General features: G+C 40.9%; 1 protein-coding gene across 6 annotated transcripts in view; it reads right to left on the bottom strand.

The window, feature by feature from the left end:
* LOC129095858 (unconventional myosin-XVIIIa-like) overlaps positions 1-25,255 on the bottom strand; it is a 130,660-nt gene that overhangs the window by 61,082 nt on the left and 44,323 nt on the right. For all 6 annotated transcript variants that reach the window (XM_054604446.1, XM_054604455.1, XM_054604464.1 and 3 more), the window contains 13 exons: positions 23,388-23,530; positions 23,172-23,272; positions 21,019-21,082; positions 20,219-20,363; positions 12,362-12,532; positions 11,744-11,834; positions 8,236-8,428; positions 7,008-7,094; positions 5,714-5,855; positions 5,466-5,625; positions 4,139-4,325; positions 3,062-3,269; positions 1,906-2,015 (listed from right to left, as the gene is read on the bottom strand). In XM_054604446.1, the coding sequence (XP_054460421.1) occupies positions 1,906-2,015; positions 3,062-3,269; positions 4,139-4,325; positions 5,466-5,625; positions 5,714-5,855; positions 7,008-7,094; positions 8,236-8,428; positions 11,744-11,834; positions 12,362-12,532; positions 20,219-20,363; positions 21,019-21,082; positions 23,172-23,272; positions 23,388-23,530 (1,802 nt within the window). The remainder of the gene's footprint in view (positions 1-1,905; positions 2,016-3,061; positions 3,270-4,138; positions 4,326-5,465; positions 5,626-5,713; positions 5,856-7,007; positions 7,095-8,235; positions 8,429-11,743; positions 11,835-12,361; positions 12,533-20,218; positions 20,364-21,018; positions 21,083-23,171; positions 23,273-23,387; positions 23,531-25,255) is intronic.

Genomic DNA, 25,255 nt, shown 5'->3' with positions numbered 1-25,255 from the left:
CTAACAATCTGACGTCACCAGGGTTATGTTTATTATTGTAGGACAGAGCTCCTCCAGAGCCACAGAACACGTTGTTTTTACAGGCTGAGAAATATTAGCCATGACCAGTAAGTTGACCTATTTAAATCTGACTGTTTTCATGAAAATTAACTTCCTAATTATTACACGAATACATTGTTTTTTTCTTGAGGATCCTTTGGGACATTTTAACCGACTGAACATTTTACAATCGGGTTCTGCAATCTCTAAACTGAACAGTTTGTTGATTCATCATCAAAATCGACAGACAGTAAAAACCTTGTCACAACTAAAGCTCACCTTTGTAGCTATTTTTTACTAAAAACTTTTGACTCAGGATTATTGTCCTCATGCATTGCTATTGTGTTTTCTGAGAGAGGAAACTATTCAAACAGTGTTTTGAGAATCCTATCAGACAACATTTTACATTATTTCTTTCTTCTATTATTGATCTATACATATGTTTTTGAAAAGTCAAAATAATCAATTGCAGTGTTTGGAACTATCTATAAAACTTCTTTCAGCTCTCAGTCATTAGAAAGAAACAAGCTCTGCTTCTATGGGAGGATTAACTTTAACAGAACCCCCAAGGACTGAACAGCTAAGTCATACCGTACCTCCTGCAAAATATCTGCATGGATGATTCGCACAAGAACTGTGCAAGATTTAGAGTAACAAATCACTTACCTCATTAATATACAGACAAGCTGTGCACAAGCTGCCACTTGCTTTCATTTCTATTCATTTTGTTTGATTTCTTTATTTGTTTTCTAACAATTTGTTGCAATGCTTGATCTTTCAAATTTGTGTGGGAATATTATAGGAATATTCTTCTCTGTGTGTGTCTGTTTCTCTAAAAAAAAAATACAGAATGATCACATTGGAATGAAAGATAAATGAATAGCACAACTGTGATTTCAGTACCATAGATCACAAATGGGTGGAGTGACGAAGCATCTTTCATTTAAAACACACACACACAAGTTCATTTTTAATCAATCCCATTTAGGGGTTAAATGCGACATTGCTTGTCAGCTACTGGTCATATGGTAACTTAGGAGGCAGTTTGATCTTGTGTGCTCTGATTCATTTGGCATGCACTAAACAAACCATCACAAAACATTTTTTTAATGAAATCTCTGCTCCTGTTACTTGCTTCTGGTGTTCTCCAACACTGTTTTGGAGCAATAAATAACGGGAGTAACAGGTAAACCAGCTTTAAAAGTAAGATTATACTTTCACTTTGAATCAAATTCATGTCTAGGTGAAAAGTGGTTCTTGTGGATTTAGAAAAGTAACTGATTAATATTAGGAAGAGTATCTGATACAGAGTTTTTTTTGTTTTTTTTAAATAGCAAAGTAGTGGTTTTCACAGTTCAGTAAACCAATGTGGATAAGAATTGCAATAAGATTGTAGTTTGTGAGCCTGCCTGAAAAAATATTGATACCCAATTTTGCCATATCTACCTCCCCTTCCCACATATCGGACCAAATACTAACCAGAGCAACAGATGTGGATTAATCTGCTGCTGAAAACAGTCCCAAATAAATACACTATTGCCTCCTGTTTGGGTAAGCTTTGATTAAAAACTACAGTGACCAGCTGTTTGAGGAAGTCAAAGAGCCTTTTTCCTTCCTACTGAAGATCCATTATTCAGTAGGAACCCATGGGCTTGGGGCTGAGAGCCACTGACAATGTAATGGGACCGCCTAGCACATTATTGGTTTTAGTATTTCATTGGATTGTTGACGAAACTAAATAAAAAATATTAAAAATCCATGACAACTACAACAATCCAGATCATACATGTGTGTAAAGCCTTTTAAGATCTTAGTTACCGTCATGAAGACAGACCATACACCACAGAACTCCCAAGTAACACTCACCCTCTTCTCATCTGTGACAATGTAGTGGCGGCCATGCTTCTTGGTCAGATGTGGTGCCAGGACATCAAAGCGCCTGCGGAACTCAGAAAACACCATGTGGTCTGGGTATCCTGGAGACAGGGAGGGAGCACAACAGAGAGGAGAGCAAGATTAGAGCAGCGTCTGCAGCAAGTAGAGAGCCAACAATGTCTCAGTGGTCAACTTTTATTTTTAGGAGAAGAAATACAGCAAAAGGGCAAAAAAGTGTAGTAAAGGGGGAAATGAGCTCGAGCTTTTGGAGAAGCACTAACAGTAAGAACAATATAAAAAATGGAAAGGTATACACTTTTGAATGAAGACATCATTTGTTCTCTTGACAGTAACGGCAATGGGTCAGGCTGTCAGAATCCTTTCAGATACCCTCTGGAGTTAAATTCATCACTGGATTAAAATGATTAGATGACTCTAGCTTCTGTATCAGACAGTATAGCTAAGATCTAAGTGTAATGATCTCTGTGAGAATTGACCAAGGTTTTAAGGACAACTCTTCACTAACCCTTTCTAAACATAGGCCACTAACCTTTATGTCACATCACTAGTCCTGTGACGTTCACCCCAGGGATTTAGCATTGTACTTCTATAACGTTGGGGGATTCATAGGTGACAATAGTCAAAATCAAACTAGCAGAGGTCCAAATATTCTTACTGTAGACGCTGAGTAAGACAGTACGTTTTCTTTCTATATCACCTATCATTACCACAACAAAATAATTCACAGGTGTACACATAATACATGTGTGATAAGGAGTTTAAAGATCAGAAATACAACCAAAGTTTTCCAGTCGGGACACTCTTAGAGTGCAGACTGTAGTTAGGGGTCAATGAAGCAACTGCTAATTTTCTGGGTTTTAGCTGGCATTGGCAGCAGTTCCACTTATAGGGCCCAAACCCCTTGTATTGGCCAAGCTACACGACTCATCAGATCAGACCCAGATAATGCTAATGACATCACTATGACATCATTCTTTTCTCAGACATGACAGTGCTTCTGCAGAGCCACAGGAGAAAACGGTTTTCATAGACTGAGTACTACTCGTCAGTTAACTCATAATTTTATTGTAAAATAGATAGAGTTCTTATTTCATTCAAGTTAAGTCCTTCAGAAGTATTTCATTACCTTGCCTGTAGATGCGCAGTGCATCCAGCAGCTTTGATCCTCGCAGCTGAGCTCTCAGGAGGCTCACGTCCAGATTCATAAGGCCCGAGTCCGGGCTCTCTCCGTGCGTCACACGGGGCTCACCTCCACCACCCACTGCCTCTGCTTTGGGCAGCAGGCAGTGGACAAAGTGAACCCTGGAACGACGCACCATATCAATCAGAGCATCCTAAAGGCAGAAAGGAGGGGAATCAGATACCAGCTTCTGCTATTTGATACAACAACCATCTTCATGTTCCTCCTCGTAGTTTCACAACATTCTCTTCACGTTGTGGCAGTCTGAGCGTGATTGAAAACCCGCAATCTGTATGCAACCTACAGTAGCTGATGGAAAACTCACACACACACACACACACACACACACACACACACACACACACACACACACACACACACACACACACACACACACACACACACACACACACACACACACACACACACACACACACACACACACACACACACACACACACACACACACACGCTGGGCTGATAGACCTCTAGTCAGGTTTAAGTTAGGTGGAGCTATGCTGGGAATTTAATGTCATCATGTTTTTAAGCACCGACTAGATTTACCGCCTCGCGGTTGTTTGCCTCCATCAACCAGTCAAATTGCAGTTTACATCCATGTCTGTCCAAAGTGTCATCATTTCATTATTCATCCTATTAGACATATGTGTGACATTGTCATAAGTAGCATGTGCATCCTTAAGTCATGGCCAAAAATGTGTTTAATGACCACCGAAATCTAATCAGCTCATCCTTGAGTCCAGGTGAACAACGGGCAGAAAAAAAACAAAAAAACAGAATGCATCCGGCCACAGTGGTCACAGCTGCAGGGGCATAATAAAAAGGATGTGGGTCCTAAGAGTTACAGCAGAACCAGCAGAAGGGCAGAAAAGTCACATTGGAGAGTTGTCCCAGTTTGTCCTTTTTAATCATAGAAATTATTTCTATTTGAGACCGTAAAAAGAGCTGACCAGTAGGGCTTTTTATGAATGAAGTACCTGTTTTATCTCTGTGTGCTCCACTTACCACTTGGAGTTTGACCTGGATGCACAGGCTCTTCTTCTTGACGGCAGCCACGCCCATGGTAAAGGTCTTCCTCATGCTGGTGGCTCGTCGGAGGGCAAGCTGGGAGCTGCCCTCCAGACCAGCGATGGAGCCAGACAGCACTGTGGCGCCGCTGGCCCGGCCCATAAACAGCCCACTGATGTTCTTCCTGTGGTGGCGGAAGGATGAAGTGCATTTGTATGGATGTACATGAAAGACAGGACGTTCTTCTTCCTCCTACGTAATAATATAATATACTATACATGGTATAGGGAATTGATCTGACTGCTTCAGTGGCACAATGTGCTGTTTGTAGAGGCTCAGAATTTGTAAAGTTTTACAGGATCTGGCAGCATGACCACTTACTGTACCACACATGATAGCTGTATTCATTGCTTTTCTCAAACAGGAAAATGATCTGACTTTTTCAAGTGTCTGTTTTTGCTATAAGAAATTGAAGCCATAAAATTGACATCAAATAAAATAAATAAATGATGAAAATGCTTGTAAATAAAAAGAAGAGCATATAAAGGGAAGGCAGCTTAAAATGACAGATGCTTAAGAGAGGAATTAAATCAATTCTACGATGACAGGGACAACTTGGGTGTTTTTAATAAACCTTTGTGAAATGGATTATGAATCTCCAAGCTATTTATCATCTAAGTTGGAAGGATTATTAAGTATCTAAGTTTATGAATGTATTAAGGTTCTACATATAGGATTTAGAGCTTTAAAGTAGCATCCAACATCTTGCATCTTTGTGGATATAGAGGAGTAATGTCTACCTGAGCAGAGAACGTATGTGTGTGTGTGTGTTGTTATCAGACCTTCTCCTTGCTTCGTGACATAGCAGGCTGTGTGTATTTTTCAGTGGATTTTAGTGCATGTGAGCGTGACCCACTGGTTAGCTCACAGCCACCGCTCTGCTCTCATACGGAGGTTACAGCCTATAGATACAACTACAGTAGAATTAAATAATGTTTTCTTTTGCGGGTGAAGTCGTCCTTTAATGATTTATTGCTGTAACTTTACAATTCACGAGAAATTCCTCTAATAAAGATTGCTATGACAGGGTTTTAGTGTCTGGTCCTTTTTTTCCCAGGAATCGTCTGGAGCACATAAAGAGAGGCGTTTCACTCTTTCAGTCAGCTCGATTTAAAGAGATTACCGAAACACGACAGCTCACTTTTGGAAAACACAGTTTAACACATGGATGCGCGGCATATAAACAGAACAGCACTGAGTACTAATCCCCACGGACGCTAAAAACTGGATGTTGCATGTGTGTGATGGGTGTGAGTGGGCGTACTTCTGGGAGTCCTGCAGCAGAGCGGCAGCGTTCTGGGTTGCAGGGTTGTGCTTGGCATGGCTCAGCCAGCCCTGAGCGTTATACTCCACCCAGTCTGTCCCGTGGCTGTGGCCCAACAGGAAGAGGTGGGGCTTCTCTCCTCGCAGCAGCAGACTAGCTCCTGCGACACAAAGGAAACATTACCTCCACGATGTCAGGAGTATGATCAGGCTGTCTGTCGTTCCTATGACTTACTGCTGAGGTCTCACCTTTGTTTTCTCCCTGTGCAGAGCCGTAGTAGCTGAAGAGTCTCTCCAGCATGGTTTCCTCTGATCCTCCAGGCTGGACAGCCTCCTCCTCCATCAGCCACAGGAGGCCTCGAGCCTCATCCGTCCTGGCCAGAGCACGCACCTGTGATGGAAACCAACACTCAGAAATTTGCCATGTTTTCTCTTTCAATAACACTTTTCTAAATGGCAAGCTCTGCTGAGAAATATCACAATGTGCAGGTAAAAAAACAACATTGTGTGATACATAAAAAAAGAAAACAAGAACAAAGATTCAAGCAAACACGACAAGTCACTATTATGTTTCACTTTTTGCCTTTCAAAATGGTCACATTGGGCCCTGACCACTCATAGCTCGGGGGGGAGATGGAGATGCTGCTAGAGGGAGGTAGTGTGTTTCAATGGTGACCGTTATTGCCACTTGTCATGGATTGCACTGATGGCTCTTTTGTGCCTGGGTGAGATATGTGTTCTCGTCTTAAAGGTTAATCAATAATCATTGATATTTTACTATATTAAAATGTGTCACATCTATTGAAAAAGTTGAAGACATGACGTATCATTAACATATGCAACAGGAAGTTAGCATTACACTGGTTCCCTCAACAAAAAGCCAGTGTGATGTTTCCATTGGATTTTAACACATGAATAGCACTTCATGATCGATAAAGCATGAATACAATCAGCAGAAGTAAATAACTAACTTTAGGCTATACAGGAACTACACCACAATTAGTTAAATATTCATTCATTAGGATATTTTTCTCACAGCTATTTTGAACTGCTGGCTTAAACATGATCAATACTGCAGATTTTCTGCCAAGGCCAGAGGCAACACATATTTGTACCACTAATAATTGAATGGGCTTCGAATTAAGAGAACAACAAGAGGGACCCTCTCAAGCCAACAACAGGGAAACAAATCACAAACTTGATTCCAATTAATTTTCTGATGTGGGACAAACTCCAAAAGGAAATGGAGCAAATTAGAAGAAAATAAGTCACAATCACAAAGGACCAAACTAATTGGATGGAGGCAACAGGCCTGGTAAAGCATACAAATGATCACTGTCTGCTTTTGTCCTTAATTAAGGGAATACATTTCGTTTGGCACAATGTCATGAGGTGTAAACAGCAAACACCTGGCAAGTGAACAGTAAAATAAATTTTTTTGTAGAGCCCATCACTTGTTCACAGGACAGGTTCCAACACAATGACGTCACATGCACAGAGATGGCTGAAACCGAGACAATACAGTGATGTTTCTTGTGCTTACCAGAGCTTGGGATGAGGCTTGGTCAATAGCTGCTACAGACAGTGAGGTACTGGACTCTATGTCATCTAAAGCAAGCTCTATGTTTTCCTAGATGCAGGAGGGATAAAGGCTTAGGTTAGTAACCTCAAGAGCTGAAATCATCAATAAATCAACAGTTGGATTATGAAATGAGCATGTACTAGGCTGGATTGGGTGAGTGTACATAGGTTTTATATTAGCACAATGGTTCTAAAATATTTCTTTAATTGAGTTGATTTGTCTTTGAATGTATTTTTATCTACCCATGCAGACAGTTTTATGATATCTGTCTCCGACATATTGGCTTTCAAACAATGGAGATGCACGGAACCCGGGATAACCCCAAGACTCTGATGGAATCACTTTTCATTGGAACTACTTCCAAACTGTTGAAGGCAGTGGCTGCGGTCAACTAGTCAAAGAATAGATGTCCTATGTCTTTTCCTGACCACTTCTCCTTAACCTCCATAGAGAAGGTCATTAGGTCAAGGTAAAGATGTGGACAAGAACCATAAGGACAACTGCGAAAAAACACCCACAGTGCTCAGAGAATCCCACTCATGAACAATGGCAGACTGATGTTTTTTTTGTTTTTTTTAGCAACTCTAACAAATATGAAACATAGAAAACAAGTAGACTGCAGTGATAAACTCAGTGTTTAACAATTCAAGTAAAGATTCCTTCCCAAAACAGAATCACGTCTTATATATAGAATAAATATTTATAGTGTTTACAATTAAATAGGGTTACTGATGGCCAAATGGTGCGAGTTGTGGGAAAGTATTACCATTTTCCTTCTGTAAAGGACGTTCCAATGTTCCCTTTGCTTAAGAGATAAGAACGAAAACATTGAAGCACCTTTCCTTAGCATCTAGAGGATTCGACCAGCTCTTATCCAGACTGTCACTTCCTACTTCCTGGTCATTTCATTCAGTTAGGAACCTTCCTAAGCAATAGGACTATTTGACCACAGCCGTTGTGTTCTGTGGATTATCCATCATATCGGGGTCTATTGGCATCTCAAAGCAGAAACTATCTGCATAGGTAGATGCCAATAGAGGTTTGAAAGTAAATTAATAGACATTATATTATTTAAATAAATTGACTTCATTGAACTGAGAATATTTTCACATGATAGAAAAAAGCTAATGTGTTAATATGTGTATGTTCTGCCCATGCTTATTGTTGTGCTCTGTCAGCCCAGCAGCACCTCCTTGTATCTCTCCAGCTCCTGGACGAAGGTGCGTTCATGGAACAGGGTCTGCAGCCTCTCCTGGGTGTAGTTGTGGCAGAGCTCCTCAAACGTGGCTCCCCTCTGCTGCTGAGCCAGCCGAGGGTTCTGGAAGCCCGGAGTGTCCACGATCAGCAGGGAGCACAGAGAGTGCTGACTGGACTTCAGAGCCCTGAGGGACACACATTTATCATGAAGCTTTAGTGATGGAGCTTTGACACTGAGAAGCTGTTTGTTTGTCTGTCCAAAATCCAATGATATTTCATTTTCAATGATATAATACAGTTCAAGCTGTTTCAGCTTTAACCATTGGCGTTTGGACGAAGTCGTCATGACGTCACCCAGTAGTTTGTGGACTGCTGTTATGAAAGCCTGGAGTTTGAGTGATTAAATCAAATGAGAAGTAGGGTCATTTTCTCAGAGACTCCTTTAGTGTGACTTTCAGGCCAATGCATAAACCTAGCATCAATAGTTCAATATATATAACAACTTTGACTAAGACTTCTAAATAAAAACACAATACATGTATTTTGTGTTAGTTGGTTTCCTCTTTAGGTTGTTTTTTATGTGAGTGACCCATTTGTATTCCTGTCCTGACTGCTGTGTCAGTATCAATGAATGAGGATGACTGTTGAGTCACATAGTGCATGAAAACTGTAAAGATCAATATGAACATGAATGGTTAGCTATGCTGAACTGGTTAGTAAATTGCTAACCATATAAAAGAACAAAGTCTACATGGTCCAGAGGGTCAAAGCAAACTACATTCAGGAAAATGTTGTGTTTCTGAAAGTTGTTGTGTTTTGACCCTCCGGACCACACTTTCTCTTTTCAGAGATCTGTTGGTTCTAGTCCGGTCACTTTTGAAAAAGGGAAATGTTCAACGGCATTTCTAAAGTCACAGGAGAATAAAAATCCACAGCTATACAGTGGGGCAAAAAAGTATTTAGTCAGCCACCAATTGTGCAAGTTCTCCCACTTAAAAAGATGAGAGTAATTTTCATCATAGGTATACCTAAACTACGAGAGACAAAATGAAAAAAAAAAATCCTGAAAATCACATTGTCTGATTTTTAAAGAATATATTTGCAAATTATGGTGGAAAATAAGTATTTGGTCAATAACAAAAGTTCATCTCAATACTTTGTTATATACCCTTTGTTGGCAATGACAGAGGTCAAACGTTTTCTGTAAGTCTTCACAAGCTTTTCACACACTGTTGCTGGTATTTTGGCCCATTCCTCCATGCAGATCTCCTCTAGAGCAGTGATGTTTTGGGGCTGTCGCTGGGCAACACGGACTTTCAACTCCCTCCACAGATTTTCTATGGGGTTGAGATCTGGAGACTGGCTAGGCCACTCCAGGACCTTGAAATGCTTCTTACGAAGCCACTCCTTCATTGCCCGGGCGGTGTGTTTGGGATCATTGTCATGCTGAAAGACCCAGCCACGTTTCATCTTCAATGCCCTTGCTGATGGAAGGAGGTTTTCACTCAAAATCTCACGATACATGGCCCCATTCATTCTTTCCTTTACACGGATCAGTCGTCCTGGTCCCCTTGCAGAAAAACAGCCCCAAAGCATGATGTTTCCACCCCCATGCTTCACAGTAGGTATGGTGTTCTTTGGATGCAACTCGGCATTCTTTCTCCTCCAAACACGACGAGTTGAGTTTTTACCAAAAAGTTCTATTTTGGTTTCATCTGACCATATGACATTCTCCTAATCCTCTTCTGGATCATCCAAATGCTCTCTAGCAAACTCAGACGGGCCTGGACATGTACTGGCTTAAGCAGGGGGACACGTCTGGCACTGCAGGATTTGAGTCCCTGGCGGCGTAGTGTGTTACTGATGGTAGCCTTTGTTACTTTGGTCCCAGCTCTCTGCAGGTCATTCACTAGGTCCCCCGTGTAGTTCTGGGATTTTTGTTCACCGTTCTTGTGATCATTTTGGCCCCACGGGGTGAGATCTTGCGTGGAGCCCCAGATCGAGGGAGATTATCAGTGGTCTTGTATGTCTTCCATTTTCTAATAAATAGTTGATTTCTTCACACCAAGCTACTTACCTATTGCAGATTCAGTCTTCCCAGCCTGGTGCAGGTCTACAATTTTGTTTCTGGTGTTCTTTGACAGCTCTTTGGTCTTGGCCATAGTGGAGTTTGGAGTGTGACTGTTTGAGGTTGTGGACAGGTGTCTTTTATACTGATAACAAGTTCAAACAGGTGCCATTAATACAGGTAACGAGTGGAGGACAGAGGAGCCTCTTAAAGAAGAAGTTACAGGTCTGTGAGAGCCAGAAATCTTGCTTGTTTGTAGGTGACCAAATACTTATTTTACCGAGGAATTTACCAATTAATTCATTAAAAATCCTACAATGTGATTTCCTGGATTCTTTCCCCCCATTCTGTCTCTCATAGTTGAAGTGTACCTATGATGAAATTACAGGCGTCTCTCATCTTTTTAAGTGGGAGAACTTGCACAATTGGTGGCTGACTAAATACTTTTTTGCCCCACTGTAACTGATATCTGTGAGTAACACTGTGTGTGCATGGTTAACAAAAGAACTGCAGCTGAGAATTTTGAGACAAACGCACATGACAAATCTCTACAATATGAAATGACTTGCTAACAAATGAAACAACACATTGTTTCACAGCCACCTGTGTGACAATGGCAATACTAATTGTTTATTGCAAAGAGGAAGATTCAAACAATAGTGCAGAGCTACAGACAACTTGAATGCCATACACAGTAAACACAGTACATGCTAACCTTGTTGAAGCTTCAACAAAGCTGGGGATGAGTGTTCATGCACATCATTAATTTCAGATGTTTTGATTTCATTTATTTTGTAAAACTAGAAATATGCATCCAATTGTTGTTGCTTTGAAATAGAAAACAAAGGATCAAAGAAAATCCCTAAAGACAGACAAACACTGAAAGGACATGAACTGGCAGTTGAAGCTTTCAAAAGATGTGTAAGCTCTGAAAGGAACTGAAGTGTAACAATGTTGCAGGCTAATCCAATTTGTTTTTCAAATCAGATCTTTAAGACAGACTGTTTTCACTGTCATTTGCAAGTGATCAGATTGGATTTGTGTGTACCAAACATCACCAGCCTATCTGCATGGGTTGCTGTGGTAACGACGTATGCGCCGGTAACTACTTCAGCACACTGGTGACGCAGCTTTCCAACACGGCACTATTGTTTCGTCCTCAAAGCAATCGTTCTGTTAAGTCGCACTGCAGAACTCTTCTGTTGAGGGAACCAGCGCACTGCAGAACTATTCAGTTGTACCAACCAAAAACTTCAAACACTGACTCAGAAACCTAAACTTGCGCACCGGCAGGATAAAGAATCCCGATATGATACCAGTGTTAAAAAATAGTTTTGTTTTGTAGAGAAATAGACTTTGAGTCAGAACTGTTTTAAATAATTATCATGAATAGGATCAAAATAATAAAGTATCATATTTGGAATATTCTTGCCTGTTAATGAGGGAGATGACAAGAGTGAAGAGCTCTGAGTAGAGTCCGGATGCCATGGCCTCCAAACACTCCAGAGCTGTGACCTTAGAGCCTGAGAGACAACAGATCAGAGTCAGAGCAAACAAGAACCAGAAAAAGAACATGCAATCTAATTAAAATCGACCCCCGGTCTACAGCTGATATCCTCGGCACAGGGTCAGTCCAGGTGTTTAATAATACTTCTCTCAAAGAACTTGTGTTTTTAGAACAGCATTTAAAGCCTAAGAAACAATCCTGGAAAACAAACACCTAGGGTTGACTATCAAACCTCAATTCTTTCTGGGTACAGACCTAAATGTGTTGAGAACATAGAACTGTCAATAGCCAAAAGCTAGCATCAAAAGTTCTGAGCAGCTTGTTGTTTAACTAAAGATTTCCAGATTTAAATCATCATCTTATTGACTATAGCTATATCTTCAGTATTAATCAATGGCATAGTATATAATACTGATTAAAGTGCTCTTCTCCAAACAGTTCATTATATCAGGGGTAGGACAACCACAAATGACCACATTAGATTTTCTGTGAAAAGCCAACAGGATCTTACACAGAGAATGAAGACTCAGTTTGGGTTTTTACCTGAGCTGTCACCTTGGCCTGCCTCGTCTGGTCCTCCTCTGAAGGAGGTGGAGTGCTGCAGTCCTTTAGCCTGGTGCTTAAAGATAGAGGAAGACAGCTCCTCCAGGGTGCAGCCCAGCAGGTAGGCCGCCTTCTGGGCCCATTCATGACGAGCAAACTGCCTGCGACCCGCTGAAAAGGACGTAAAAATGTGTTTGAAATAAAAGATATGCAATAAGGACCTGAAGACAGTTCATGAAGATAACAGCTGCAGAAGGATGAAAGGGGGCGGAGGGTGAATAAGATACAAAGGATGGTTCAGTATGCTGTATCAGAAAACCTGTGTGAGGGTTCAGTCCGCTGCTTACTGTTCTGCTTTTCTGAGCTATAACTAACCTGAACTGAAAACACAATGAAAACAAACCAGCATCCACCATAGTCGTAGCCTTAACCCAGAAAGCATTTCTCACTGCAGGTCTGTACATCCATAGGAGGTGTTCTCTGTTTGCTGACAGAAGTGGAGCGGGGACACCGCTGTGGGACTAAAGTTAGTACTGACAATTCTAAAAAATTATTTTACTTACCTACAAAGCTCTAACTGGTCAGGCACCGTCTTATCTTAAGGAACTTATAGTTCCATATTACCCAACTAGAGAGCTGCGCTCAATCAATGCAGGGTTACTTGTGGTTCCTAGAGTATATAAAAGTAGGATGGGAGCCAGAGCCTTCAGTTATCAGGCTCCTCTTCTGTGGAACCAGGTTCCAGTTTCAGTCCGGGGGGCAGACACACTCACCACTTTCAAGAGCAGGCTTAAGACCTTCCTTTTTGATAGCGCTTATAGTTAGGGCTGGTTCTGGTTCGCCTTGGTCCAGCCCCTAAATATGCTGCTATATGCCTAGACAGCCGGGGGACTACCTAGGATACGCTGAGCTCCTCTCTCCTCTTCTCTCCCTCCTTCTTTATGTATTAATCTCCTATTTATGCACATTACTGATTTTGCTTCTTCCCCGGAGTTCTTGTGCTTTCTCGCCTCGCAGGTTCCCAGGAATCGGGGTTATATTTGGACTGTCATCGTGCCACCTACTGAGGCCCTGCTGACACCCACTACTACTACCACTATCATTATTAGTCACATTACTATTATTATTGCCTGTACTATTACGCTTATTGACTTGCTTGTACCCTGGAGTCTTTGTGCTTGCTCGCTTCGCAGGCTTCTATAAATCGTGGCTGTACCTGGACCGCGGACGTGCATCCTGCTACGGCCCTGCTGACACCGACTGCTACCACCATTATTATTACTAGTCACATTACTACTACTATTACCTGTACCATTAAGCATTTCAGCTTTACTTCCACCCTGAAGCCCTTTTGCTTTCTCGTTCTGCAGGTTTCCATGAATCGTTGTGGTACCTGGACCGTAGTCGTGCCTCCTGCTGTGAGCCGACTGACACCCACTGCTACTTCGATTGTTATTATTAATCACATTACTATCCCTATTTTCATAATTATAATTCTGCTATAATAATTGCTGCTGTTATTATAAGTAGTCTTATTATATGAATCATTTATGTCATATACATTGAATGTGTTGTATCTCTGTTATGCTGTTCATTCTGTACACATGACATCTATTGCATTCTGTCCATCCTGGGAGAAGGATCCCTCCTCTGTCGTTCTCCCATAGGTTTCTTCCTTTTTTCTCCCTGTTAAAGGGGTTTTTTAGGGGAGTTTTTCCTGTGCCGATGTGAGGGAAGGACAGAGGATGTCGCATGTGCACAGATTGTAAAGCCCTCTGAGGCAAATTTGTAATTTGTGATTCTGGGCTATACAAAATAAACTGAATTGAATTGAATTGAATTGACAGCTGAGGTGCTAAGAGTCAAACTTGAGGTTAAGTTTTTCATTAACAAGCTGTTTAAACAACAAGCCTGGTTCATAAGTTGGTGGTGTACATCATGATGCCATCAGATAGCATCTATGTATTGAGGAGCGTACTACAAATGACAGACTGACAGGAAATTAGAAAGGATCTGATTCTCACACTAAGTGTAGATTCCAACTGCATTTTTTATGTGTTTTAGTCCATGGTAACACATGACACCTTTGTAAATGGGCCTATTTGTTTTAACTACACACACTTCAACCAGGCTGCCCATTGACATTGGCAGAAAATTAGGACTAAATTACAACGCCAGTCGTAATGTAATGGCTGTGCATAGTGTAATAATATTATTGTAATAAAAGCTCATAATTTAATATCAGCATATAATGTAAGAAAATCACTCGTGCATGATGTGATACCATTTTTGTGCATAATGGAATAAGTTATTCCACTATGAGAAAATGATTACATTATAAACGCAGCAAAAATTTAAGAAATTTGGCGCATAGTATAATAATAATAATAATAATTAACTCAACACTGTAACAACAGAAATGAACGTAATCACAACACTCATATTTGGCAACAATGTTGGCAGGTTCATAGATTTACATGCCGACAATTGCTGCTATTTCTATAGACTGGCCAACAATCACTGAAACTGATGAAAGATGTTCATATCAATTACATATAAAGTAAGCCTATTACATCAAATAGTTTTCATAATTACACCATGTCTGAATAAAGACTAGACTGAATGATCTATCCACCTCTCTGTTCATTATAGGTCCATTATCACTCAGAGTGCATTTATTATTTCCTTTGGATCAACCAATCACAGCTCTTTAAAAGAATGTGTCATACCTATCAGCGTGCCAACCACACCTCCTCCCTGAGGGAAACCGTTCTGTCCCTTCCTTGCTCTGAGAAGTTTCCTAAATCACTCCTCGGCTGGAAATGTTCAGGCCAAGTGAGGAGCTCTGAGAGGATTCTGTCAATGTTTAGGAATACGACCTCTGGGCAAATGAGAACCTTCACAGAGATGATGCTGAATTTATATAGAGGAGTCTGAGCATGTGGAATAATTGTTCCATAATTGACTCCTACACTGTTAATGCCCATAACCTCAATGCAGTGACAATGACTGAGGTCATTCTGTCGTGTGAAGGGAAACATCAGGCTTGACTTAAACATTGCTCACTTCCGAACATTGTAAAAAAGATGTGAGGAATTTAAATTCCCGTCGATAATGTATCTAGCATATAAACATGGAACTGAATTGAATAGATCGGTCGTATAATCTCATATCTGATCTGATTGGGTGATATTTATTGTTTTTGACCATCATTTAAAAAAAGAAAAAATATTACAGTTTCCCCAACTTGTGGAAGTGAAATACTAAATCACAAAGGAGAAAACTGCTCCCTAACAAATGATAGCAGTTATTAAAAGCCATTGTATGTTTTCTATTGTAGGCATTTGAGCAAATAAAAGAAAAGCTTTACAGAGTGAAATCAAACTTAACGACTCAGATTTAGATTTTGCCACTCACTGTTGATCATACCCTGACTATCAGTCTGTATGAGGAGTGCATCTCCATTTGCTCTGGAGGAGATTCAAAGCCCATGTGTTAGAGGGAACCAAGGCAACATGACAGCCTTCACAGCCAACCAATCAAAGAGCTTATAGACACAGAGCCAGAGAATCAACAGGAACCCCTGCCAAGCAGAAACATCACGGGAATACGTGTGGTAAGCTGGGAAATAAAAGTTCTGTGAAAGAAAGTCAGAACACTAACTAGAGAAGTGAAAATGAACAAGCTTGACTTTGCTTTTGAGAGTGTGTTGTACTGTGACAGCGGCTCGGGAATTGAATGTGGGCGACACGGGGAGGCATCAGAGAGAGCAGTTTAAAAGGACAGCCAAGTTCTGATCCCCGTGATTTTCATCTCACGGAAGAGAAAAGGGTGAGACAGGGAGCGGGGAGAGTCGTCATGAGGCAAACACGACAACACAGGAGAGAAGGAGATGAAGAGAGGAGGGGGAGGAGGAGCAGAAACAATAAAAATGCTAATGTCTTAAGGCCTGGGAGGAATGATAAAGGCATTAAGACATAAAGTACAAACAAGAGGGCCTCTGAAATAAAGTTTGGTCTAAGTAAAAAACAGTGTGTGTTGTTTTTTCCATTACCTTCATCTCCGTCTGCGTTTGATAGGGCACAGCATGCAAACATGCAAGCAAAGAGAGGAGGTTAGAGACAACACAGTTCATAGATTCATCAAGTCACAGCCACAGGAAAACATACACATTAGCTTGAGACAAAACTGACACCACCATCGTGCTTTGGAAGAGCAGGCCGAGAAGGACAGGTCACTGTTGGATCAGGTTAATATCAGTGGATGGTAAATGATACTCTGTGGACTACCACGAGTCCCCAGACAAAACAACAGACTCAGCTGAAAGAATGCAGTGCACACGGAAAACTTTCCGAATCTCACCATCGTTGTTCTGTTCAAGCCACAAGATAGAATTTGTCCCAAGACTGTTGTCATGTTGACGCAGGTTTACAAAAATGACACATCTAAGCAAAGACGAGGTGTTCTGAGACGGTACTATTCAATAAAGCCATGCAATAAGTCATTGTGTGTGTGTGTGTGTGTGTTTATCCACTACCCTCCTCCTCCCCTGCACAGCTTCATGTTGCTCATACAGTATTTTATAGAAGAGGTGGGCCATCTGGACTTAACATCATAAAAAAATGAATATACTTTTAGAACATATAACATGAACCCTAAGTGGAAAAGACCAAAAGCACTCTCTCACACAGCAAAAGCCATTGTATTCAGTGTGGATGTGATTTAAGCCATCATCATCTAACTGAAGGGGCTTCATTAGGAGAAGCATCAGGAGCTGGGTGAGTAGGAAAGACCTGTCTTCAAGGAGCACCATGCTATAGAATCCAACATTGACATACAGCTTTTGACCATAACACACGTTTTTTTTAATCAGTATAGGAGTAAATGGAACTTGAGTTAATATTCAAGGCTCAACAATAAGGATAAATGTCATGTCTTACTAGTACATTTACCCAATCTCTTACCTGATACGCCAAGGGGAAAGAAAGAATTAAACACATCATTTTTTCCAGAGCTGATGATGCAAGTAGCTAAAGAGTTAGCCGTCTTGTTTCCTCCTCATCTCTGTTGAGAGTGGTACGTGTGCAGTACCGATCAGACTCTCGTACTACAATGTTGGCGAGTGAGGACAAATTTTATGAGCTGAAGCACAAGCGAGCACTTCAATCTTCCTGGAAAGGATTAAACGGGACAATTAGCCTTGACTTTTTTTTTGATTTGATAACCACTCATTTGAAAACAATTGAACTAAATTAATTTGTAGAGGGGAAATAGATTTCTGAACCACTCGCCCTTCCATGGTAAATGAGCAAACCCAACATTCCAATGAGGGCTGGGATATGATTAAAAGCTCCAGAATGAGTGGAGCTTCGAGTTGACATTGATTTATCAACTGGTGTTATCAATGTCAAGACGAAACTTTGAAAGAGACATATGAAAGCTAATAATATGCTAATGATAGCTGGGACAGTCACACATCTGGGGACAGCTGAACTACACGACTCATTGAGATTCTGAAGCAATTTAAAGATTTTTGTGTCCAATCTCAAGAATCGGTCTGATACATGTGAAGCGTGGCAACAGTCACTTAACACAGCCATCGGCACAAACATGGCTGATGCTCTTGGGGCTGAATGGGAGAAAATCCCTGCAGCCAGTATCCAACATCTGGTGTACAGACTTCTCAGACTCTCACACAGACATTTCATTTGTCATGATCTAGACAAATAAAACCAAAACTATCTGCATGGTTTCATACTACTAGAGTGAGAGCATGTCCCTTTAAGTTGTTCAGCATTTTTCACACTACAAACTGAAAAATCTGTGTGGGGTTAAACAGCATCTAATAGGAAATCCTGTAGTCCTGGTAGTTGTTGCAGTCAGCATGCTGCCTACAGAAAGTCGAGCCTGACACCTAGTGGCCGTTGTAAGAAAGTCAACCCCAAACTGATTTTCTTTTTTGCTTTTATGAAAGGATTTGCATTGCCCTCTGTGTAAATTCTGGTGATTCAAGCATGGCCATGTTGTCATCAATGTTGAAATAATGAGCTAAGAGAAATGAATACATGTCTGGCGAGACAGAGAAGCAATTTGCTGGGTCAAGTAAATAAATCTGCAATACAAGAATAAGAAAGAAGAGTTAGAATTTATCTTTACCCTCCACCAAAACGCTGGGGACCTGAAAACATGCTAAGCTTAACAGCAGCATGGTAAGGCAACCAATAGATTTTACACTCTTATAAAGGTCTTTTTGTTTATTCAAATCCCTGTTGTTAGTGGTGGTGTCTGATTGGACTGCGTTACAACGCCACCTCTTTCCTTGTATTTTGTCTTTTGATAAAGGCTGTAGCTCAGTGATTAGAGCAGGTCGTCCTTACAGCACACCGTTGGCCATTTGAACCCTGGCTCCTACTGTCTGCATGTCAAAGTGATCCTGAATGAGACACTGAACCCAAGTTGCTCCCTGAGCGCTTTACAGCAGCCCGACTGCTCCTAACGTCAGGACGGGTTAAATGCAGAGGTCACCTTTCATGTAAGTAGGCCTATGTGATGATAAAAAGGTTTTTTTTATCTGTTAATGGGAATAGTACAGTACAGCCCTAACAAAATGAGCATTTATTACATTGCTATGAAATTGGATGACGTTATATTTCACAGGTGTTCACATTATTGTGTCTCCTCTGCATATACTGTACTCAGAACTGGCCGAGTCTCGCCCTGGAGTAGAGCACCGAGCTGCAGGGTCCCTGCAGCCTTCACATATCTGAGACTGCAGGATTATATACTGACCACCCAGCCCTTCATTTCCCTGACATGCCTAATGTGTTGTGGAGCGAGCACTAATGACCAATATCTTTGACCTGTTAATTGAAGGAAAAGCCTTACAGCGTGACCGTAAATGGATTTTGCAGTGCTTTTGGTCTTTCCTGTCCATGAAAAATACCACGAGTCCTTTAATGAAAGAGGAAGTGACACAGTGGGTGTCATCAGGCCTCATGTCATACTGAGCGTGGACCAATAGGAGATGAAAACAAGAGGTGAGGTTTGACACTGCTCCTGCAATATGATTTAGAGAAAGATAAAAGACATGATGTGTGTGTATTTTGTTAAAGACATGCATTTCTTTAGTCTAGTTATCACTTCATCTACCAGGTTTACATACACACTCAAAGATTTGTCTTTGTTATCAGTTTTGTGAAAGGAATTAACAAAGTGTCAATCTCACACACGAAGGTTTCTACACCTAAACAAGATAGGCCTTGGTTAGACTTGTCTCTTTATTGTGATGTCTGTCATCTGATCAGCCGGACCACATTCTGAGGTGGCCTGGCTCACGCTGAGTTCAGATCAATCCAGACAATTTATCAAACGTAGGTCTCTATCATCTTCCTCCCACACAGGAGCTCCTCTCCTGGGGAGAGCTGAGACCTGCTGTAGGAGTCCTGTGAGGTTACTGATGATGAAAACAGAATGTTTCCTGGTTCTTCTGCTTCAAATAAAAGCTTTTAAGTGACAAATTAACAGGCAGATTTTTATTGTAAAGAACTTAGAAGAAATGAAAAGGGCTCATCCCCTGTTTTATAGTGGCTACTTTGACGAGGAGATATTTTGGATCAGTATCTGATCATGCAGGTCAGTGTGGACACAGCTGAGTTCTCATCTGGTGCACCTGATCACAAAAGTGGCATTGAAAAGACAGGTGTAACCAGGGCCTTACTAAATGCTTCAGTGCTGCTGTGGAGACCTAGAAGCACACAGTCAGGGACACGGCCATTATAAGCAATGGGACAACCTTCCAGTGATGTGATGTACTCAAGATTTTGAGGCATCTGCAGTCAGTCAGTTGGGAGTTCTTACCTTTAGTGGCTCCTGCGGCCCCCAGGTGGTAAACGGCCCCCAGGATGAGCCACAGGGCCTTCTGCTCCTCCACAGAGATGCCCAGCACCTTCATGGCTGCCTGCAGCTTGGTGAACTGCTGCGAGGCTCGCTGCTTGTCTTCAGGCTGGAGAGGAAATGAGCAGATCAAACCACAGGAAGTGGAAATGTTACAGCAGCAAACAGCTGCTACTATATATTTATTTCTTTAATAAATAGCATAGAGGTTAGAATCCGGCTGATACTTTGGCCAATAATAGCTTGCAGATCACGCCCTGCTTTTATTTATTTTAATTCTTTCTCTCCCTCTCGCTTTTCTGTTTGCCCTCTCTCCTTCATTTTCTATTTAGTCATTACTTTTGTTTCAAATTATTTCATTTGTATTTGCACATGCTCTCCTCAGCTACTTACCGGTTGTTGCCTTTGCAAGAAAATAAAAAATATATATAATTGATCTTATTGCAGACACATCGGTATTGGCATATTTGACAGTTAATAAATGACAAGAAAGTGAAGAATTTGTATAGAATTGCTAAAGAAATCAGGTCAACAACCTTTATTTGTCAGCTGTAATGTCCAGCACATTCTTGGTCGCAATTGTGATAAAATAAAAGGAACATCATCTAAAATGTGTATCAATTTATAGGTTATTTTCACCAATTCTTCTTGGTATGATTTTTTAGACATTATCGGCCTTGAAAGCTTGTGTATCAGACTTTAACATAGGGTTTAGCCATACACACATATATGGGAATATGAAAGGAACCTTCAGGTGGGATTACCTTAGACTGTGGTTGGATCCCAAAAGCACTGTTCTCAGCCAGGTGGTTAAAGTGCAGGTCGGTTCTGGAGGAGAGGAGGAGAGAGGTACTGGGATCAGCCTCTGGATGCTGTTGTGCAGGAATTTCCTTTACATTTCTTTTGATTTAGTTCATCTCACACTACCTGCCGTTTGAGACGCAAAATTATAAAGATTTGAAAGCCCAAATCTCCCTTTGCTGCTAATTCAAGTAGAGTGTTCATTATACAGGGAATAGTGAGTAGGAGAACAAGGGAGGGATTTCTGAGAAGTGCCCAAAATAATGTAAGAACCTGAAATCCTGAGTGGTCCTGATCACCAAGCAAGAAGTGCATCAGCGAACAACTAGAAAATGTATTTCCTGCAGAAAATGTGTTGGAATGCTGAAAGCTTAAATCAATTGCAAAGCTTTGCTGAAAATACAGAAATGTAAAACTGCCTGCCTTAAAAATCTTAAAGCCCAAAAGCATTGAACTACACTACTGAAATACTTTGTAGTTGAAATGTAGAACTGGCAGAGTTGGAAGCTAAACTGCATTATCTAAAGAAGCTAAGAGCTGAATTACAATGCAGGGAAAGCTGGAAACTAAACGATTTTACTGTCAAAGTCATAGTAGTAAAAGTAGTAGTCCAATTAGTAGCAATAGTTGTAGTAGTAGAACTATTAGTAGAAGTACTACTATTAATAGCAATAGTAGTAGTAGTAGTAGTAGTAGTAGTAGTAGTAGCAGTAGTAGTTGTAGTCGTATAATAGCAGTAGTAGTATTAGGAATAGTACTATTGGTAGTAGCAGTAAAAGTAGTAGTAGTCGTAGTAATGTTAAAATTAGTCTTAGTGATAGAATTAGTAGTAATAGTCAAAGTAGTAGTAGTATTCGTAGTAGTATTAGTAATAAAGGCATTTGTAGATGTAGTAGTAGTAGTAGTAATAAAAGTAATTGTAGTATTGGTATTAGCAGTAATAGCAGTAGTAGCAGTAGTCGCAGTGATAGCAGTAGTAGTATTAGAAGTAATAGTAGTAGTAATAGCAGTAGAAATGTATTTCTCTCTGCAGCTTGTTAACTGTTTAACAACCTGCACTGAGTATTTATACTGTGCTCTGTGTATTCATACTGTGTTCTGTGTATTTATACTGTGCTCTGTGTATTCATACTGTGCTCTGTGTATTCATACTGTGCTCTGTGTATTCATACTGTGTTCTGTGTCCTGCTCATAAGCGCAGGACCGATTTCTACTGGCGATATGCGTTTGTCTTATTTATTAATCATTAACGTCTGTAAATTTTGAATTTCGGATTGTGAAGTCATTATTAAATAATCCAGAATATGATTATGGTTTCTCATAAACACTGGAATTAATTTATTAGGCTCAATGTTTCGGGGTAAATTGGAATTACATAACTCATCAAACCTGCCAATCAGGAATTATCAGCCTGGGACAGAATGGAAATGACAATAATTGATGTAAAAAGTGTTTCTACTGGCAAACAGAGAGACTCTCCAACTCTCTCTCTCTCTAACTTTTCAATCTGTGATCTGTCATCACTCTGGTATGAAACTCCAGTGGTGATGAGCTATATCAGATCAGTACGATCGGCTGCAGCGTCCAATCAAATAACTGATGAACAATGAGGGGGTGTGTCGGCCCTCACAACACTTCCTGGAAGGATGATCTTGTGCATCCTCGCTCATGGCTCCTCAGAGATTCCTCCTCGCTCCTCGCTCCTCAGAGCCTAAATAAGAGCTTTGGGACGGCCGTCAACATGGCGGCACAGAACGACTTCCAGTTAGAGCGAGGATCGAGGATCGAGGAAATGACAAATAAGAGACTTGGGATGTACCCCATAACTTCTTTAGTTAACACAAAATGGTGTTTTGTGAGGTTTCAGTGACCTTTGACCACCAAATTATAATCAGTTCATCTTGGAGGCTATGTGGACATTCATGCCAAATTTGAAGAAGTTCCCTCAAAGAGTTCCTGAAATATTGTGTTCATGAGAATGGACTGGACAGACGGACAGGAAGGTCTCCCCTTCACCGGCGCAGAGGCATAAAAACACTCCTTTGTAATCGAACTTCACACAAATATGTATGAACAGGATAAAGTATTGTTGACAAAGAAGTGCTGGAGGAGTCACCTGAGGCTGCTGTCGGCTCCGGCCATCATGTAGTAAAAGACGTTGAAGGTGGACTCTGCCGCGGGTCGTTTGCTCACCCTCAGTTTCTCCAGCAGCATCGTCTAAGCAGGAGGACACCGCATGATTTAGTCAGTACAGCACATCTGTGTGTGTGTTTGTTTGTGTTTGTGTGTGTGTTTGTGTTTGTGTGTGTGTGTGTGTGTGTGTGTGTGTTACCTGGATGGAGGCAGAGGCCACCTGCCCAGCTTGGTCAAAGTCCAGGGACACTACGTGTGAGAAGCGGCTGGCGTTGGTGTTCATAGAGGTGGAGCTGTTCCCAAAAGCCTCCAGGATGGTGTAAACCGCCTGCCACTTCTCAGCTGGGTCACCAAAACAATGTCAAACTTGATCTCATTAATTGTTCAGGATAATCAGTATAAACTTTTTACTGAGTACTCTGTTTTACTGCAACATTCTGTCCTACCCTTTGTTTCACACTAAGTACGTGAGCTGTGTGTCTCCCTCCGAGGTGGCCAGACTTTTAGAATTCTAAAAATAAACTAGAATATGGCTTGAGCATATTTCTACTGAATGGCACTGTATGTATATTGCTCATCGTGGTTTAAACACTAGATCAGTGGTTCTTAACCTGGGTTCGATCGAACAAGTGAGCCGCCGCTTTAAAAATTAATGACCGTCTATTCCTTAAGGCGCGTTCACACCGAGCGCCCCGTTCGGTGTGAACGCAGCATAACGGTACGGTGGCTTGGGTAGCCCAAAAAGCACGGAGAAAGCTAAAACTTATGCTGCGTTCAGCAGATGACAGCAGATGTCAACGATGAATGCCTCGACGAAATCATTGAACTTCAGCAGAGCCAGCTTCAACAGCAACTCTTCGGAACAACAACGCTCTCAACGTTTTGGTGTCACCAAATCGTACCATACTCTCGTATTGCCAAGAAAGCCCTTGAGATACTCACACCGTTTGTTACAACGTATCTTTGTGAGCAATCCTTTTCGAGGACGGTGGACATGAAAACTAAGAAAAGGAACAGACTTTGCTGCGAAAATTATATGAGAGTGGCACTTGCCAAGGTGAAGCCGCGCATTTCTGAACTTGTATCTGAAAGGCAACAGCAAAAGTCACTAAATAAGTCAGTAAATATTCACTGAGTTATGTTTTTGTGTGAAATTCATGTTTTGTTTGTCGACAAACCGATCCTCACAGCATCGTACGAAGTTGCGTACCTGATCGCAAATCATTCATTGAGTTATGTTTTTGTGTGAAATTCATGTTTTGTTGGTTTTGTTCTTTGCACACAGTGATTTTGTGTGCAACTGATGCATGGTTCATTTTGTGCACTAATAAAATATATACCTATGTTTTGAAGAAATTATATTTTATTTTTCCAATTACGAAGGGTTCGGTGAATGCACTGATGAAGCTCGCAGGGTTCAGTACCTCCAATAAGGTTAAGAACCACTGCACTAGATGTCTACTATATTTAGTCAAACGACATCGTTCTTAACCTTAAAAAACAATACTTTCTTGATCTTGACAATCTTGATCATAATCCATGAACAAATCCAATATTGTTCCAATTGTTCTGTATATGGCCTAGTATCAAACATACTATGAACCTAGAATTCCATTTCACTGCAACCTGGGCCATATTTTCATAGTTTCGGAAGACACAAATAAAGTGAACACTAAAGTTATCAAGCAAACTGACTTTTGTAAACATCCATCTCAGTTTATAGAAACACTTCCTGCCATAGTTCTTGCCATAGTTGAGGACACAGTTCTCTGCGCATCCAGAGATAATCAGTGACATGTATGGTTTGCTTAGTTACAGTTTTACCTCCAAATGAAGTGCTATAGATAAATCGTCTTTTTTTTTTAAGGAAGTTAAGAAAAGTGTAGGCCATATTATGTTCAAGGACAAGACATTTACAGACATCTGTCCCCACTTACATCTGTTATCACTGCAGTGATACAACACTATACACATCTACATGCAATCTGTATGACTACTTGTCAGAGATCTAACAATCAATCTATTCTATCTATTCGTGTATGGATGTGATGACTCTGCTGCCCTCTC

This window comes from Anoplopoma fimbria, chromosome 1 (genome assembly GCF_027596085.1).
Source record: "Anoplopoma fimbria isolate UVic2021 breed Golden Eagle Sablefish chromosome 1, Afim_UVic_2022, whole genome shotgun sequence".
Taxonomy (NCBI): Eukaryota; Metazoa; Chordata; class Actinopteri; order Perciformes; family Anoplopomatidae; genus Anoplopoma; species Anoplopoma fimbria.
Note: the sequence above shows the minus strand (reverse complement) of the source record. Positions and strands in the feature narration are given on the sequence as shown.